Here is a 16,680-nt window from a genome sequence, read left to right as displayed (position 1 = left end):
TAAAGTATAAAAGTATAAGCATGTTGAATAAAAGTCATGAAAAAGTCATAGTATAGAATGCCAAAAGTATAGGATGTTGAAAAAAGTAATATAACATGTTGAAAAACAGTAAAAAAGTAATATAGCATGTCAGAAAAAGTAAAAAGAAATCATAATATAGCATGTCGAAAAAAGTGATAGTATAGCATGTTGAAAAAGTTTTTAGAAAAAGTCATAGAAAAGCATGTCGAAAAAGTCATAAAGAAGTCAAAGTATAAGCATGTCGAAAAAAAGGAATGATAAAGTCACAGTACAGAATGTCAAAAACTCATAGTATAGTTTGTCGAATAAAGTTATAAAAAAGTAATTGTATAGTATGTCCAAAAGAAAAAAATCTGCATAACATGTTGAGAAAAGTAAAAAAAACAAAAACAAAGTCAAAGTATAAGTCAATGAAAAAGCTGTTATCATCTGTTCCATATTTAAAGGGATAGTTCGGAATTTCGGACATAAGACCTATTTTCCAACTCAGCCGGTGTGTTCGAGACGTCTGGAGAAGTTTTCAAGAAATTTCATTCAGTTCTTCTAGTTGCCGAGTTCGCTTGTGCTATGGCTAGCGCAAGTCAATGGTTCTAGTTAGCATGGCATTAAAAACACTCATACCGACTCCACAGTGCACCCGAGGCAAATCAATTAAAACACTAGACTGTCGATGTACATATGTGTGTTGATAGAATAATATTTGAAACAAAACTAACCTTGCATCGCATGAATCATCCATTTTTTGAGGGACTAGTTTCTCAGCAGCAGCGGAATTTTACTTTGCTCCGTTGGACTCAAAACTCTAAGACGCGCCGCCCGAAATACTGCCCGTAAATAGGCAATCGAACCGGGACGAATTGTCGGGACTCATGCCCTCAGACCTGGGTGAAAAGCGCTTGGACCTCACGCAAACACCGGGCAGCCCACGGCCACGTTAACCCACAATTACGCACCGCGAACCCGTACCTCTGCTCCGTCCGTAGACCCATAAACCCTCGGACGCGTTGCGGGGGATTCCCTCCTGGCACCACCAGTCTCCGTTTGTTCGGTCCCGGTTCTCAGCTCCAGCGGGGGCTAGCTCGGTCTCCACAGACGCTCGTTCACGTTCTGCCCTTTGAGCATCCCTCTCGCGCAATTCTTCCTCTGTATATTCAGGCTCGTACAGGTACGGTTGGGTTTGGGTGGAAAAAAACTCCTCATCAGAGTCTTCAAAAGTTTCAGTATATTCTCCAAAAGTGGCCATTTCTGTGAGATTGAAGAAACTAGCACTGCAGGCTACTCTGCGTCTGTAGCAATGACAGCAGGTAAACAAACTATTATAGAACCGGTAACTTATAAGCGTTAGGTGATATCACTCCGCCGCTGCCATAGCCTACTAGGAAGTATGACACGCTGCTGCTGCTGCTGAGACACAAATCCTTAAAAATGCAAGGTTGGTTTTATTTCAAACATTCTATCAACAAATATGTACATCGATAGTCTGCCGTTACAATGGATTTGCCTCAGGTGCACTGTGGAGTGGGTATGAGTGTTTTTAATGCCATGCTAACTAGAACGATTGACTTGCGCTAGCCATAGCACAAGCGAACTCGGCAACTAGAAGAACTGAATGAAATTTCTTGAGAACGTCTCCAGACGTCTCGAACACACCGGCTGAGTTGAAAAATAGGTCTTATGTCCAAAATTCCGAACCATCCCTTTAAGACCATAACAAAACGGTCACTAAAAAAAAGTAATCATATAGTGTTGAAAATAGTGATGTACCAAACTATTCACTGGATCGTGATGACTAGTTTCATTTTACTGTCACTTTAAAGAGCATGTTTTGTATCTTGAGACAGAAAGGGTAGACTAATTTACTGTAATCATAACAACAAATCAACAGCTGTGGCAAATGGAAAATACATAATACATCAGTCATCTTATCAGGTTTGCTTCACTGTGGAAACACTCAGACATGACTGTGTACAAACTTTGCTGTAACTCTACCCGGGAAGATCAACACAAGGCTACAGTTGTTTTGACTGCTGTTTTTTTACCTCTCCATTTCAAAACTCATAATTATCTCACTTGCCAATCCATAGTCAGGCTCTTTGCGTGTAAACACTGGCAGCCATGGTCCCATCTTTCCCAACAGGATGCTTGCTTCATCCACATGCTGTAGTTCTCAGCGAGGAGCCTTCGAGCATCAGAGCAACATGAAGAGGTGTAGTATCTGCAGCAGCTGCATTTGAAATGTCAATAGAACCAGTTTTTATGTGTCATGATGAAGCGTCAGCAGGTTCCCAGTGTGAGTTCACACCATCAAAAGAAAAAAAACAACAACTGAGGAAGCTGCTCAGTTCTCTGCAGACAGTCAACTGACAGGAAGGAAGGAACGACGCTGCGTCTTTACTACTTTTATCTCCTCTTCACAAGCCTCAACACCTTTCGTTCTCGTGGCTCTATGGAAGTATAAACTACACGCTGGCAAAAAAAAGGGGAACTAGAGCTTAGAGCGACACCCCCCTCCTCCCTCCTTTTCTCCAGCGCACAATATCCTCTTTTGGACCCAACCAGCCCCCGTTTTTTTTTTTTTTTGTGTGGGGATGATCGTCTGGGCAGATGGTGCTCAGTGTGTGGACTAGAAGCTGAGACAGGCAGAGAGAGGGACAGACTCCTTGTCCATCATGGGATGCTGCAGTGTGACCCAGAGGCATACTGGAGTGGACGAGGTGGGCCCTGATGAGATCGAGCTCCTGGAACTCTCTGGGGACAATTTAGGGTAAGGCACGCACACAAGTTTGCAATTTTAAAACTGAGGTCAAAAATAGAAGTGGCTGGGGAATTTACACAGTTATGACTGTATTTATTTCCAGGAACAAAACACGCGTTCACTCATCACGATTGTATTTAAGGTCACAGAGCTTTAAAGTTTGTTTGAATGTGGTTTTTGTGTATCTGGAGGAGGAAGAAGTGACGATCTGTGAGGCGAATAAATCGGGTTAGAGGCTTCTCTTTCAACCTTTTTGGACATGAAACACAAAACAAGAGGCTGACTTGAGTAGTGATACCGTTTCCAGGATGTGCACGCAACATGCTTGTTTCCACAAAGTAACAGGATGTGCTGTTACACAGAAATCTACCAGGTAATGCAGGGGAAGTGAAGATTCAATTATAAACCCTTTTAATCGAGATGAAAAACACCTGCAGGAAACACATTATATCCATACGATTCCCCCTCGTCAGCACCCAGCAGAACAACAAGGCAGGAGAACTAATTGGTTCCTATTTACTAAACACGAACTTGGGGGAGTCGGTGATGCTGCACTGACGTGATTAGCAGATTACAATAAGACAATGGCTGAAGCACGGAGGGGTTTAATACAGAGTCAGGGCGGGATAAATTCCCTCGTTCTGAGGCTGGGGGGCTAATCACAATAATAGCTACCAGTCTTTACATGTGGCTGTATAATGAGTCGCAGACTATTCATGTTTCTTGTTTTTTTATTATAAAAATGCACACTTGCATTTATCGGCTTCCTGTCCAAAATTGAATTTCAAGATGGTCGCTGCAGATATGAGAGTATATCATCTACTGTGAGCAGCTCCTCTGCTTCCTTCCTTCCTGTCCTTCCATCATATTTTAGGACACCAGTTGTATCAACTCAAAACATCATACGCAACCAGCAAGTTGATTTTGTCACTTTTTTCTGTGTAGATCCACCACAGTGCACATTGGAAACCTGCTTAGAATTAGTATGTGTGACAGAGGCTGCAAACTGTGGTGGTAAAGGGTCAGCAGGTGGGTCTGTCTCTGCTCCGACTACTGTAATCTGATTATGTCTGTCTGCTGCCGGGCTGCAGGGGAGGAGGGGGTCAAGACATGTCATTTAAATTGCGATGTGCTCTACTGCTCTTCAAACTCTTTTTTTCTTTAAAGGCTCGCTAGGGCTGAAGCTAGTCCGAGCACAAGAATCATTGGGGAAAGCACGGGTCCACAATCATGGTTTTGAGGCCGTTTCAAGTCCCGAGTACTGACTTGCATGTCGTCGAAACAAACAGAACGAGCACTTCAGCACAGACAGAAGAAACTGAACCTGCATCAACGCCGCAATGAGACCATGAGGCTAACCACTGAGCCGCTGTGACTGCTGCTGGCTGACAATAACCTCTGATGAAATGTGTTTGTTTAGGGTGTGGAGTCTGGGAGAGACCAGACTTCAGCTCTCATTGAGGCACAGCAGAGATGAGCAGCAGCCGCCAGCGCCACCGCCGCGGCCGTCGCCACCGTGCTACCCTTCAGCACGAAACCTGGAACAAGAGGTCACGAAAGGTCAAGAGGTGCGTCTTTGTGCGTGTGAATGCAGCATGTGGTTCACTTTGGGCAAACATGTTTCAGTGCTCAAGCAGAGTGTGGCTAGATGTGCCTCACGTGGATATGAACAGTTTCCACTTCCCTGCTGTTATTTGTGTTGAGACCAAACACGCACTGTTTACACACGGTAGGAATTTCCATGACAAAAGTGAGAGATTCTGAATTCCTTTTTCGCTGTGATTCAGACTTTACGGGAAATAAAGGAGGGGAGGAAACACTGCAAACACAGACTTGAGTTTTTTTTCGCACTTTAATGTAAACACGAAGCCTCTAGAGAACAACACTTTTAGACGCCAAATCCCCCTCGATTTTGCAAGATTGTGGTCAAACAACTATGAATTGAGGCTTTCAACAGTGAAACAAACTCCAATTTGCTGTTTCATGCTGATGATTCACCTCCCTGTGAAATGTGGCTACTATATATACACTGATGAAGGCAGTGATATGAGAAGGGGGGGGCAACAAGATACAGTTTGCAGGATCCGTCCTATTTAACTAAGAACGAATCAATGAATCACAATCAATAGTTGGGCTGATGCGGTTTTGTGTCTGTAGGTGGTGCTGTGGGGAAGGAGCAGAGACGAGTTGCAGTCCAGGATTTACTCCCACCAGCCGATCAGGGAGTGGGAGGGCCAACCTGCACACATGTATGGAGAGGTCATCCACTCATCCCTGGTGTCTCTGTACAACAGCTGCACTCAGGTAACGCTGCACATGGGAGTCAGCTGGGAGTTCTTTAGTCACTTACAATGCTGCGTGATCTCTGCTGCTTGTTCAGTGCTAACTGTTTGTCTTCTTCTCCCCAGCAGGAAACCAGTGAACACTTCCTGGTCTTGTTCTCTTTCCACCTGCTGATCCTCTCCCTGGACCAATCTCGACAAGACTTCATTTATGAAGTATTCTTTGTGTATTTTACATAAAAAATGATGATGTCAAATTGTGGCTGAGATGCAATCACACTTGAAGACAACCCTTTTTTGTAATCGGTGCAGCATAGTTGATTGCAGCGTTAAACAGGGGGCAATGTAATCGCTTTGGGCAATTCCAATTCAGAAGTTATCTCAGGACACTTTTCACGTAGAGCGGGGATAGAACACGCTCATGAGTTTCACATTTAGTGAAGTCCCAACATCACCCAAGAACAAGCGTTCTCTCCTCTCTCCAACTCGACTCGTGGTGCCACTGTTTTCTTCCAGCAACGGGTCACATGACACATAACACACTGAATAAAATGTTTTATTTCTCTGTATGCTCCTTTAGAAATTATGTCATTCATGTATAATAACTAACTCAGCCAGTTTAGGCAAAAAGAGTACTTTAGTAGTTGATTTCCCCCAGGATTACATTGCAGCCTGTTTAGAGGATTTTATTTAACAACCGATAAATGGTGAAAAGGTGTCACCGTAGCGGTGAATGCACAGAGAGTTACCACCCAACTCTACATAGCTTTTTATCTGTTGACTTCATTTCCAGCAGAAACAGCTGTTGGCAAAGAAAACTCTCTGATTAACTCACTGTCAGCACCAGACAGACAACTGGAGCATTTAACAGGTGAAAAGTCAGATATTTTGGTGAGGAGTTGCTGAAGGCATAACAGGCAAACCAATAGAACAGGAACACAGGAGCTCCATTTCAATCACGTTCAAGCACGTTCTGCAGCATGATCACACTTTTCTAAAAGAAAACACGGATAAGACAGTGTTTTTTTTGACAAAATGCTAAATAATCTATTTGGAGGAAGCTGAAGAACAATGAGAAGATTTGTATCTTGACACTTTGTGTTCTCTTATCTCGCAGGGCATCCTTCCCCTTTCTGGCCTTTCCTTGGAAGCCGTCTCCCTGGACTCTGACACGTCACATTCACCACACATGTTTGAGATCAGTAGTGAGTCAGTGGAAATTACCGAGTTCAGCTAAGACGTGGCGACCTCGGCGTTAAGCATGATTTATGTCGTTCCCTCTTTCATCCAGGTCCAATGGTGGACTCCAAGGTCTTCATATGCGCTAGTGCTGCAGAGTTACAGAAATGGATGCAACACATAGAAGACAGGAGATACAAGTCAATGGCACAACCCATGAGTCCCTCCCACTGCGCCCTCTCCTATCTTGTAATGACTATAACCATTTGTTTGCAACTCTACATGAAAAACCACACTGGTAAATCTACAGCATTGCTGACACATCATATTTCTTTCCTAGTTACCCTGTGATGAGAGCTGGAAAAGAGAAGAACTGAAAACGTACTTGCTACAAGCACCCATATGGCAGTGGGAGGGCTCGCCGATACAGCACATGGGTCAGCCGGGATACGTGTCTATCGTCCATATCATCAACACACACAGACAGGTAATACAGACAGGTTAAGAATCTGCAAATGAGGATGGATAACTGTGACTAGTCATGTGTGAGCATGAATACAAATCTACTTCTGGACCTGCAGGCTCCACAGAAAAACTAAACCTAAAAACTTTTTTTCCCCCTTCATGGCCTTCCGTACTTAATCACCACATGATGTCACCTGAACAGTTACAAGAATTAGTTTTGTCAGCGTATCTGAAAATCAAGGCCACATTTCCCATAAGCCCAGTTCCCATCTGCTGCCGAGTGATTTTATCTAAATAGGTTTTCCAAAGTTTTTCTCTTTTGTCAATAAAGCACTTTTAAGGAAGTCAGGTTTCATGTTACATTTGACCTGCTGGCACAGTAATGTACCGGAGAGGCTGCTCTCATTTATTTAACATGGAAACATATTTAAGGAAAATTCAGGATTACTATTCTTGTCATCTGACCATCTTGTCTATTGATTATGATTACACTGACATTGTGTAGTGTAGTACTTATATATAGTACTTATATCATTTTTGCTTTTTTGTTGCCCCTTCTGACTTTATAGCAATTCACATTAGCATATCTTAGCAATGAATATCGCATATCAGATATAATAAACATAATAGACACAACTGTTGTCTTAAAAATGCTATTTAAATGCTGATTATGTTAAATATATTATAGTGACATGGCTTTGTTCTTTCAGGGACCCCAAGAAAGACTGATGGTTCTCTTCCCTCAAGACGTCTTGCTACTGTCGGTTGACAACAAGCGTCTGAATATAAGATATGAGGTAGTGTAAAATGACCTGATGGGGAAAATCCATGAAAATACCTCCTCAACCACTGTGGCACAATTACGTGTCCCAGTTATCCTCTTCCTTTGACACATTTTTGTGCCACCGACAATATCACTCAGTCGCTTTGTGTCGTACTTTGTATGGAAGTGAAAAGAGAAACTGTAGAGTTTAAAGCATTTCTTTTCTCCAACAGGGCAGGTTGCCCCGACACAGCATCAAAGCAGTGGAGAGGTCAGCCCTGTCTGGACGGCTGGAGTTTGACCTGATAGGTGTGCCAAACATGTGGCATTCATACTTTTGTTAGCTCATTTCAACATTAGATTATAGCAAAACTATGGTGAGGTATACAGTCTTTTCATATCATAGCTTTTGTGTTTTAGGTGAGCTGGTGGAGCCGCTGCAGGTCTCTTGTACCTGTCTGGAGGATTATCGGAACTGGATGTTTCAACTACAACAGGTGAGAGAATATTCATATATAAAATGGTTGAGAATAATGAATGGGCTGGAAAAACAATGAGGTACAAGAGGCCAAAGAGTTGAGTCTTTGTGGTGTTGTATTTTCTAATGCATCCTGCATTCTGCCTCCACCTAAGCTCCGCCCCCACAAAATAGATCTTCGTGTTTACTAACAGGAAACGGGTCATTTGAACATGAGGCAAGCACTTCTAACTTAGAACCCCTTTAAAATGGACTGATTCTGTAAAAAAGGATTGTATTCGCAATGCCAAAGTGTTGTTTAGCACCTTGAAGCAACTTTGCATCGATGAGATTTTGTTTTCGACCTGCAGCCAGACAGAAGCAGTCAGGTAACCGTGAGTTACGCTGCACCTCCGATCATGGCAAAGCTGCAGAGGAGCAGGAAGGAGACCCAGGAGCCGATGAAAGCAGCCGACCGATGCCGCGTCAATGGCCACAGCTGACTGGCCGAATGTGGAAAAGCCTGACTGCTATTACAAATCTGGAATAAAGTGTAGATAGTTTGTACATATTACTTTTTATGTATCGTTCTGCCACAAACCAGAGATACAGCAAGGAGGATGTGTTTTGCCCTATTTTGATATATTTAGGGTAGATGTGGAGACTGTAGAGCTGTAAAGGTGACTGTAACAAATAGTACTGAATAAACTGTACATATTTAGCTTTGATGTCTTCACAGTTTGACATTTTCACAATAAACTGTTTGAAAACTCAGAAGAGCCGTTAATTCAGCACGACGTAAAATGAAAGCATCTACATTTATTTCAATGGTTAAACATTTAAAGTAGTGCGCAGAGATCAGTAAACATCCAGTGTATTACAATATTTATATTCAACATGGCATTAGAAATGACTAATAGTCAGTAATATGGAATGTATTAATATATGTTGAATCTTTGCTCATATAAATTACAGTCATATTAGTAAATCAACCATTTTCTACTCTTTATACATGAAGCCATCTACAGGAATACATTTACATCAGAATCTCCTTAGAGAACAACCAGCTAGAGGAGTATAAATACATGCGCTGCAACAGCAACCAATTAAATTACAACTAACAACAAAGCAAACATAGGGGGGGGTATAAACATTTCATGTGCCACTGGGAAGAGATTAAATTTAAATGTTGATTATAGTGGTTCATTAACGACAGGTCTCAGCTCAGTTACACTGTGCTTTTGGTCATTTGGGGGAAGTTGAAGCTTATAAGGGCAACGTGATTTGGACGATGTAGGTCGACATGTAATTCAGCACTTAGTGATTTGATCCTCTATGATTAGTGTAATAAAATAATATCTTGCTTTTATTCAACAGCGGCTAGGGTTATGGAAATGAAAAAAAAAAAAAAACGCATCCTGAGGTGAATTTGTATGTCCGTTTCCGGGTTTTCTAGGACATTATTTATAGTTTACTTACTGTCAACAAAAGCCATGAAAAGAACGAAACCAACAATGTCCAACCTCTCTGCAAGTCACAGATGTATAGTTTACATTTTCACTAAAACAGCTGGTCAATGTAAGTTTTAGCAAGAATTACTCAAACAGGCGTACGTAGTGCATTCGTTTAGGACTATTTTCAGCTGTGGATTAACACACATTTGTTGCTCGACCAACTCAAAATAAACTCAAGTGAAATCTGTGTGTGTTAATGGTAACAAAGGAACATGTGACCCACTAGTACAACTCACCAATGTGTTTTTGCTTGTATTTGGACAACAATGGGGCTCTTTGCCACAGGGGGATAAGATATATCAGGCTTTAGCTACACAGACAATACTTGTCAGTAGGATGAATTAATTGTTGGTTTTGTTGACATTAATAAAAATATAGAATATAGCTAATCCTTTAATCAGATTAGGGCACAAACAGAAAATAATGATTGGTGTAGTGCGGCCTTGTTAGGAGGATCATCTTTCCTTCATTTATATCTTAATAAAAAAATAAACCACCATTCTGCTGAACCAGTTCATGCAGTCCAAATAGTTCCTGTGGCACAATTACATTACTTATGGATAAAGGGTGTTTTAACATTTCTATCCAATTAATGCATTCACAGAGAGCCTGCATGAAGTGACGCCTCCCTCAGAGGTTCGCAAAAACGTCGTTCCAAAACAGAACTAGCAGCTAGCACGCTAAAGGAAAAAGCTCACACACGGTCAAAATAGTTGGTTTGTCTTAGCACCTGCATACTAAACGTAGGTCCCACATCTAAAATCAAAAATATATTCATATCCAGAAGCTTAAAAAATGCCCCCCCTGACCCATAACAAGGTGATTAGTCTTCCCCCTCCAGTTTCTGCGTGACACATTTGATGCGGATATTTTCTCGGAGGTTGCGGAGGCGAGCGCTGCGACTTGTGATTTCCTCCACGTAGGTTTTGGGGAACCAGCCCCGTTCCCCGTCAGACAGTCGGATGCCTTCCACCCAGCCTGGAGAAAGACGACACCCCCATTTACACATGAGCACCTAACATTTTATGGCCACAAGTTACGTTTATTGAGGCAGAGGCCTAGGTCGGAATGCAGTTCAACCGAAAGATGACGTCATCCAAATTCTTACCGTCACTTGTGATGGTCTTAGCATGAAGAATGTCGGCCTTCTCCAGCGTTAACTCATCGTGCTCTTGGGCCTGATAGCTTTTGATGCATTGAACCTGGGATATATCTAAGAGGAAAAGACAGGAAATAGATGAATGAGAGGATTAAAAGCTTCACGCTGATTCATAGTGCACGTAAAGCTCTCTACAGACCATCATTCTCGCTGGCTTGCTCGATATCTTCGAGTGGATCGGATGGAAACATGGCTGTGATCCATCTCTGCTTCCCGCTCCTTGGGTAGATTCAGAAAGGGCAGTCAGAGCACCGTCCGCTAAAGCATCGGCTTTGGACTGAAGCTGAATAACGGTTACTCACTCAGTGTGTGCCTTGAGCAGGATCTGGTGTTTGAGCTGTTGGCCTTCACACAGCTGCAGGTGGAAGATGAAGCCTGAGATGCCCCGCAGCTTCTGACTGAGGTCCTTCACTTTCAGCTCCCCTATCTTGGCGTGTACAAACACCATGAACTTCCATGTACTGCAGGAAAGATGACATTTATATTAACAGGATCTACCAGCTGGCAGCGCATCTTTCCCCCCCATTAAAAAGCAGCTGGGGAATCTCTAAAGCTACAACATGTAGAAGTTTGTCTGTTTCAAATGTCTTTGTGTTGTTTTCACACCATTATCACAGATCAAGGGTTGTGGAAGTGGTGTGCATTGAGGTCTGTGATGTCGTTTTTTGACACTTCTTTTACAGGCAAGTGTTATCAACGTTCTCATCTATCTCTCAGCAAGAAAGTGAAAGGGACAACCATACTTGCAAGTTGTATGTAGATAGAAAGAGGCTTTGAGGAGATCACTACCTAATACAAAGAAAGACAATTATACCCAAAGCTATTATGAGGGTGTCTTCCACAGTTTCAGTTAGGACAACCACTTGTTGAAGGTGACTTGCCTTAGCACACAGCATGTTAAGGGGCTAAATTTCATAAAAAAGGCCTTTTCTTTCTGCTGAAGACATGATGGGGCCGTTCTCAAATTCAGTAGATGATGTGATGTGATACCAGAACTCGACCGTATTTCACTGATTCCCTTACTAGCAAGAATTTCTAGGCTACTTGCCAAATAGTGTTGCTGTCAAGCAATTCCTAAGTAAAGCGCATGAATATAAACAAGAATGAACTGTATGTGTAGGCTACTTTCTTATGCATTCAACGTAGCAAGGTGATGGAGGAGCACTTGCTATTTTAATTCAATCGATATTTCTGGGGACAGGGCATGCTGTGGGCAAACAGGAATTTATCTGTTAATCCCATGCAGAAAAAGGGCACTTTGTCTCTACAAGGGCAAAGGGCTCGAGTCCTGATTTTATCTCCGTGTGCTTCGGCAGGCTGGACGCCGTGAGGAATTTGATTTGGTTATTAAAAAGATTAGCTCACGGCCTTCTCTGACTCTGTGAGTGCCTAAATTGCAGATTGATTGATTGATGGATGGATGTCATGATATTATTGGTTAGTACTAGCTGATGTAGGCACATCATATTTTGTTTTCCAGGAGGGGAAAAAAGGAACAATACGTCCAAGGATATGTTTGGTTCTGTCCTCACCATCGCTTACCTGCTGCTCCTTTTATTGGAGCCTCTATTGTGCTTTGTGCAGTCTTTTTTTTTTTTAATGCAACCTTTATAATAGCAAACTTTACATATGCAAATCAAAGACAAATGTATGCATATTGCATGCAAAAAGCAGACAATAAAGTGTTTTCTATGCGATATTACACTGTTTTTGTGTTGGTAATGGATCGCTGCACAGCCAGTTTGGAGAGGAGGAATTATTACAGCAGCCATTACTCTTTCAGCATGTATATATAGTGAGCATATGTCTTGTTGCATGTCATTCTATGACTATTCTCTCTTTCTATGGATGGCATATCACTCACTCCTTCCTCCTGGACAGCAGGAGGCAGTCGTTGAACAGGTGGAGGTACACAGGCTTGGTGGGCAACTTGAGCTTTGATCCAGAAATACTCATCGTCTGGGTGTCCACTTCCAGGAGTTCACCGTGCTTCACCAGCCAGCGGGACTGAGAGATCAGAGGAAAGATCTACAAGGACGGGGGGAATACGTTGCCGGATAAGAAACACTGCAAAATGTTCACAAAACGGTTAAAGAAATCAAACGACTTCAGTCACCTTTCCCTCGAAATTGATTTTCTTATTGAGGTGAATAAGTTCCTCCATCCTCTTCATTGACTGCACACTGGAGTTACATTCTTTGATGATCTAAGGAGAAACATTCCAACATGGTTATTACTGTTATGCCTCACCGGTGATGATGCTGGTACTCCTCCAACTGGCTATTAGAGATGATAATGACCACCTTTTTTAGCTCATTGAAAGCTTTCGTGGCAGTGTCCTCATCTCGGGAGCCTGGTGTCGTCCTCTTTAAGATGTTCTGGAAAGCAAACACGTTTTTTTAGAGGTTTTTTTTTTTTTATGTGCCCCCAGATTAAATAATACTTTTGTTGAAGAAAAGAAACAAAAAACATGCTGCGGCACATTAATTTTAGCCCGGTCCAAATATTACCCCGTTTACACTTACACTTAATTGGATTTCAAGTGCGAACATGAATTCTGCAGCAAATGTTTAATCTTGTACCTCCACCAGCATTTTGAGGCGCGTGATCCTCTGAAACGGGAGGATCAGAAAAGAGGTCAGAGGGAGTCTTTGGCAGATGGGGTCCTCCTCCAGACGAGCCAGGATGCCGGGGAAACGGGGGTTCTCATGCCTAAGAGGACAGGACGAGTTGCTTCAGAGAAACACTTTAATGGCTTTTTGTGAAAGTGGGTGTGAATTCCAGCGTGCTTTGTACTCCTCTAGATGTATCATCTGCAAGTTAAGTCATGCAGGTGTAAAATAACACTTGAACACCCTCAGAGGAACATCCAGCATGAAACAGTTCTATGAACCAGAGAGGCAGACAGTTTACATACAAGTCTAATATGTCGTGAGTTGTTACTCACAGCAAACGCTGGTATGTCTGCTCCTGGTATGCCTGGTTGGTCACATAAGGTAAGTAAACCCTCCGCAGAGCCGGGCAGTGTTCCAGGACGATGTCGCACACATCAAAGCGCAGAATGTCCTCCTCCAGCCTGTGCTCCAGGTCCTGGAGAAACCTAAGGCACAGAGGGAGCAGACGATACACCCAGAGAAGGAGAGATTATGAGTGAGATGTTAAAGCTAAGGAACTGAAGAGAGGCACACGAGTAGCATATTACTTCACCTCTCACTGACACCTTTGACTTCGGGCAGCTTGGAGAACAGCCACTGTTTATCCTGAGCGCCGAGACACTCGGCGAGCTCCTGGGACAGCATGAAGTGGTCCACCGCGATCGTCAAACTGCGGATGTACGACGCCTCGGATGTCACCAGCTCAAACTTCGCCTGAGTTGGGGGAGACAGTATTTTAGTCGGTCACCTGGCGCATGAACTAAAAAAAAAAAATGTCTAAATATGTCTCATTCACCTCCTGCAATTTCCTCTCCTCGTTGCTGAAGTTGTCGAGCTGGCCGCTGGTCCGAACGTCGGGGATATCCTGCCACAGCGCAAAAGCAGAGCCTCGCGATGAGCGAAAGGAGCTGGACGGAGAGAGATTAGAGGGAGACGGGATCCCGTCTGACCCCTCATCCCTGAGCCCCTCATCCTCGGTGCCTGGCTCCTTCCCCTGCTGCCTCTGGATCTCTCTGTTGATGGCGACGTCGCTGTATTCCTGGTACAGAATCGCTGCAGGGAGGTGAAAAAAAAAAAAAAGCGTGTTGCAGGAAAATCCAATCAAGTCTGGGTATTTAAGGTGCAACAGCATTTGAAAAAAAAATGAAAATGTTCAGGGGAAACTTACAACTAGGTAAAAAACGTGATAAGCGATTGGAACTAGCAACAGTTGGAGTGCAAAAGTCGTCCTCTATGGATTTCTTTCGCATTCTGTGAAAAAAAAGAAAGAAGTGAACCGACATCAACACATGTCCTTGCATCTTTGCAGTTTATATGTGGTACATTTTTTTTTTTTTAAAGTCTGTATTCACCCAAGTTTTGTGCTCCACCGATGCAAAGGCATGCCACTGTCACTGCTGGGCAGAGTAGGTGCAGGTGCTACTGGACTGTGAGGGGCGCTGTCACTGGAGCCTCCTGAGCCTCGATGCTTGGAGTTGGATTTATCTGAAGAGGAAGAAAAGTGTGTGTGCAGGTGTGAGGTCCAGGAAAAGAGGCACAAAACTCCAGCAACACTTGCATGCAGAGTCAGAAAGTAGAACACATTTCTTCTTAGGTAATGTCTCCTAATGGCTTGTTTTGTTTAAAACCCATATATATCACATTTTCTGCCAGTGGAATTATTGATTATTAATTGACTAATATTAACTGCAAAAGCAACATGGCTGAAGAATGGGACAGCTCTAATGGATCAGTATGATGCCATTTATATCAGGCACTAATTCCACACGACTGTAACCAAATAATAATCTCTTCTATATCAATGTTGCTTTGGTCACCTGTTTTTATTTGTATGTTCATTCATTCATGTTTTTGTTGTTGCTTTGTTTGGTTTGTTTTGCTTTGAAGGTCATGGAACTGGTTTGTTTTTTATCACTGTTATTGGTATTTGGCGTTAATAAAGCTCTTGGTTGTCGATACACACTGGGTGGGTTCATGGTTACCATGATGTTGGTTCTGTTCTCTACTCACAGTCAGCGTTGGCGCTGATGCTGTTGGAGCTCTGTCTGTCTCTGGAGGCGACGCGTGCAGACAGGGACTTCCCCAGCTTCAAGGTGAAGGAGTTCTTCCTCTGAGACAGCTGCAGTCTAGATATGAGCTCCGAGGCCGAGAAGCGCCGCCGCTCTTGATCCCCTTGGCGGCTGCGGGGAGACAAAAAGCTCCCCCCTGTGGCGCTGGACGTCTCTGCACTTCTGCTGTCTCCCCCCACCCCTGGCAGTGAGTCCTCTATTATCTGCAGTGGCTCTGCAGGAAGGTCAAAAATGTCATCGTGACCGAGGTCGGGGTGATCCGTGAGACCGTCTGTGGACGAAGGGCTTGAAATGGCCTCCAGGGAAGATAATCCACTGAGGTCCTCCTCCAGGAAAGATGCAAAAGGCCCTGGGAAGATGTATTCTGCGTCCAGGATTGGGCTGCTAAGAGATTCATCACTCTGGCTGTCTGGGGAATAAACCTGCACCTTTCTCCCTGGAAACAAGAAAATAGCTTTATTAGATGAAGAGGAAGCATGTAAAGAGCTGATATGTTAACTTTCTCCATAGTGGGAAAAGAAGCTGCCCACTCACGGATAGACTTCTCTTTCAGTGAACCCTGTGATGTCCTCCTCTGTAAATGACAGGAGTCCAGGCTCTGAAATCCTGGACCTTCAGGTGGCGACGGGGAGCAAGGTAACTGAGATTCCCAGGAGTCTCTGTTTGTGTATAGAGAGGACAGAGGGAACGGCAGAGGGAGGCTAAGAGCTGCGTGGAGAGGACGACACAATGTCGTGATGGCACGAGGTTTTTCTGTCTGCTCCCGAAAAGAAGTCCTGATGCCATTTCGGCATTCGAGCTCACAATCCTCGGCAGGCGTACCGGGGTTCGAATGAAGCGCATGCTCGTCGTCTGTCCTGTGGCGGCCGCTCTGCATGCCGTTGAGTTCGTTTAGTGCGTGCGTGAAGGCGTTCAGCGGCGGAGAGTGCGTTGTGCATTGTGCCTCTGGAATGGCAGTTGGCTTCGGAGAGCCGAGACCGTTTAGTAGAGGAGTCACCGGTGGCTGGAGCTCAATGAAAGCCAATGTTTCCTGCTGGCACACGGCGACGTGCTTGTGGTGGCACGGGTGGAGGAGAGGCCTGTCCTCCTGGGCCTCGTTCAGAGGCGGGGAGTCCCCCGAGCCGGGGATCCACATGCTGGGACTGTCTCCTCGGCAGCGAAAAGCGTGAAGGTGGGGTTGGAAGTCAGGAAAAGGTGAGAATCCATACCCAGGAAGCATGGCTGCCAAAGAAGAGAGAGACAAGTCACCTTTTTGGATTTTTAGACCATAAATGCCTTATTTAAATGCACATTAAGAAATCAACTAATTAAAAAAAAAGCATCAATGTTTATCATATCTTATTATAAGGGGAGTGTATAAAA

The 16,680-nt window shown here is 43.7% G+C and overlaps 2 protein-coding genes across 6 annotated transcripts in view; one reads left to right on the top strand and one right to left on the bottom strand.

Annotated features, from left to right (window-relative positions):
* The first annotated feature begins 1,611 nt into the window (after positions 1 to 1,611).
* Positions 1,612 to 9,057, top strand: LOC311017260 (putative pleckstrin homology domain-containing family N member 1). Its single transcript, XM_084015495.1, has 11 exons — positions 1,612 to 2,785; positions 4,197 to 4,344; positions 4,934 to 5,080; positions 5,188 to 5,274; positions 6,176 to 6,263; positions 6,350 to 6,486; positions 6,578 to 6,724; positions 7,413 to 7,499; positions 7,699 to 7,774; positions 7,886 to 7,962; positions 8,294 to 9,057. The coding sequence occupies exons 1-11, from the start codon at positions 2,691 to 2,693 to the stop codon at positions 8,423 to 8,425; spliced, it is 1,221 nt and encodes a 406-aa protein (XP_083871621.1). The 5' UTR covers positions 1,612 to 2,690; the 3' UTR covers positions 8,426 to 9,057.
* Positions 9,058 to 9,168: 111 nt separating this feature from the next.
* Positions 9,169 to 16,680, bottom strand: part of arhgef19 (Rho guanine nucleotide exchange factor (GEF) 19) — a 19,888-nt gene continuing 12,376 nt past the window's right edge. For all 5 annotated transcript variants that reach the window (XM_084015492.1, XM_084015489.1, XM_084015493.1 and 2 more), the window contains exons 2-16: positions 15,853 to 16,539; positions 15,260 to 15,754; positions 14,602 to 14,734; positions 14,418 to 14,500; positions 14,046 to 14,302; positions 13,803 to 13,963; positions 13,543 to 13,695; positions 13,178 to 13,307; positions 12,899 to 12,973; positions 12,712 to 12,801; positions 12,460 to 12,623; positions 10,898 to 11,056; positions 10,735 to 10,814; positions 10,545 to 10,649; positions 9,169 to 10,414 (exon numbers count right to left, since the gene is read on the bottom strand). In XM_084015492.1, coding sequence (XP_083871618.1) covers positions 10,260 to 10,414; positions 10,545 to 10,649; positions 10,735 to 10,814; positions 10,898 to 11,056; positions 12,460 to 12,623; positions 12,712 to 12,801; positions 12,899 to 12,973; positions 13,178 to 13,307; positions 13,543 to 13,695; positions 13,803 to 13,963; positions 14,046 to 14,302; positions 14,418 to 14,500; positions 14,602 to 14,734; positions 15,260 to 15,754; positions 15,853 to 16,537 — 2,925 coding nt within the window. In that variant the 5' untranslated portion in view covers positions 16,538 to 16,539 and the 3' untranslated portion in view covers positions 9,169 to 10,259. The remainder of the gene's footprint in view (positions 10,415 to 10,544; positions 10,650 to 10,734; positions 10,815 to 10,897; positions 11,057 to 12,459; positions 12,624 to 12,711; positions 12,802 to 12,898; positions 12,974 to 13,177; positions 13,308 to 13,542; positions 13,696 to 13,802; positions 13,964 to 14,045; positions 14,303 to 14,417; positions 14,501 to 14,601; positions 14,735 to 15,259; positions 15,755 to 15,852; positions 16,540 to 16,680) is intronic.

This window comes from Eutrigla gurnardus, assembly GCF_963514095.1.
Source record: "Eutrigla gurnardus genome assembly, chromosome: 8".
Taxonomy (NCBI): domain Eukaryota; kingdom Metazoa; phylum Chordata; class Actinopteri; order Perciformes; family Triglidae; genus Eutrigla; species Eutrigla gurnardus.
Note: the sequence above shows the minus strand (reverse complement) of the source record. Positions and strands in the feature narration are given on the sequence as shown.

Bases quoted from the DNA above. Each gene is read 5' to 3' on its own strand.
- LOC311017260 (XM_084015495.1), top strand. From the start codon at position 2,691: ATGGGATGCTGCAGTGTGACCCAGAGGCATACTGGAGTGGACGAGGTG. The intron at 4,345-4,933 runs GTGCGTCTTTGT...TTGTGTCTGTAG, and splicing joins AGGTCACGAAAGGTCAAGAG to GTGGTGCTGTGGGGAAGGAG. The intron at 7,775-7,885 runs GTGTGCCAAACA...TTTGTGTTTTAG, and splicing joins GCTGGAGTTTGACCTGATAG to GTGAGCTGGTGGAGCCGCTG.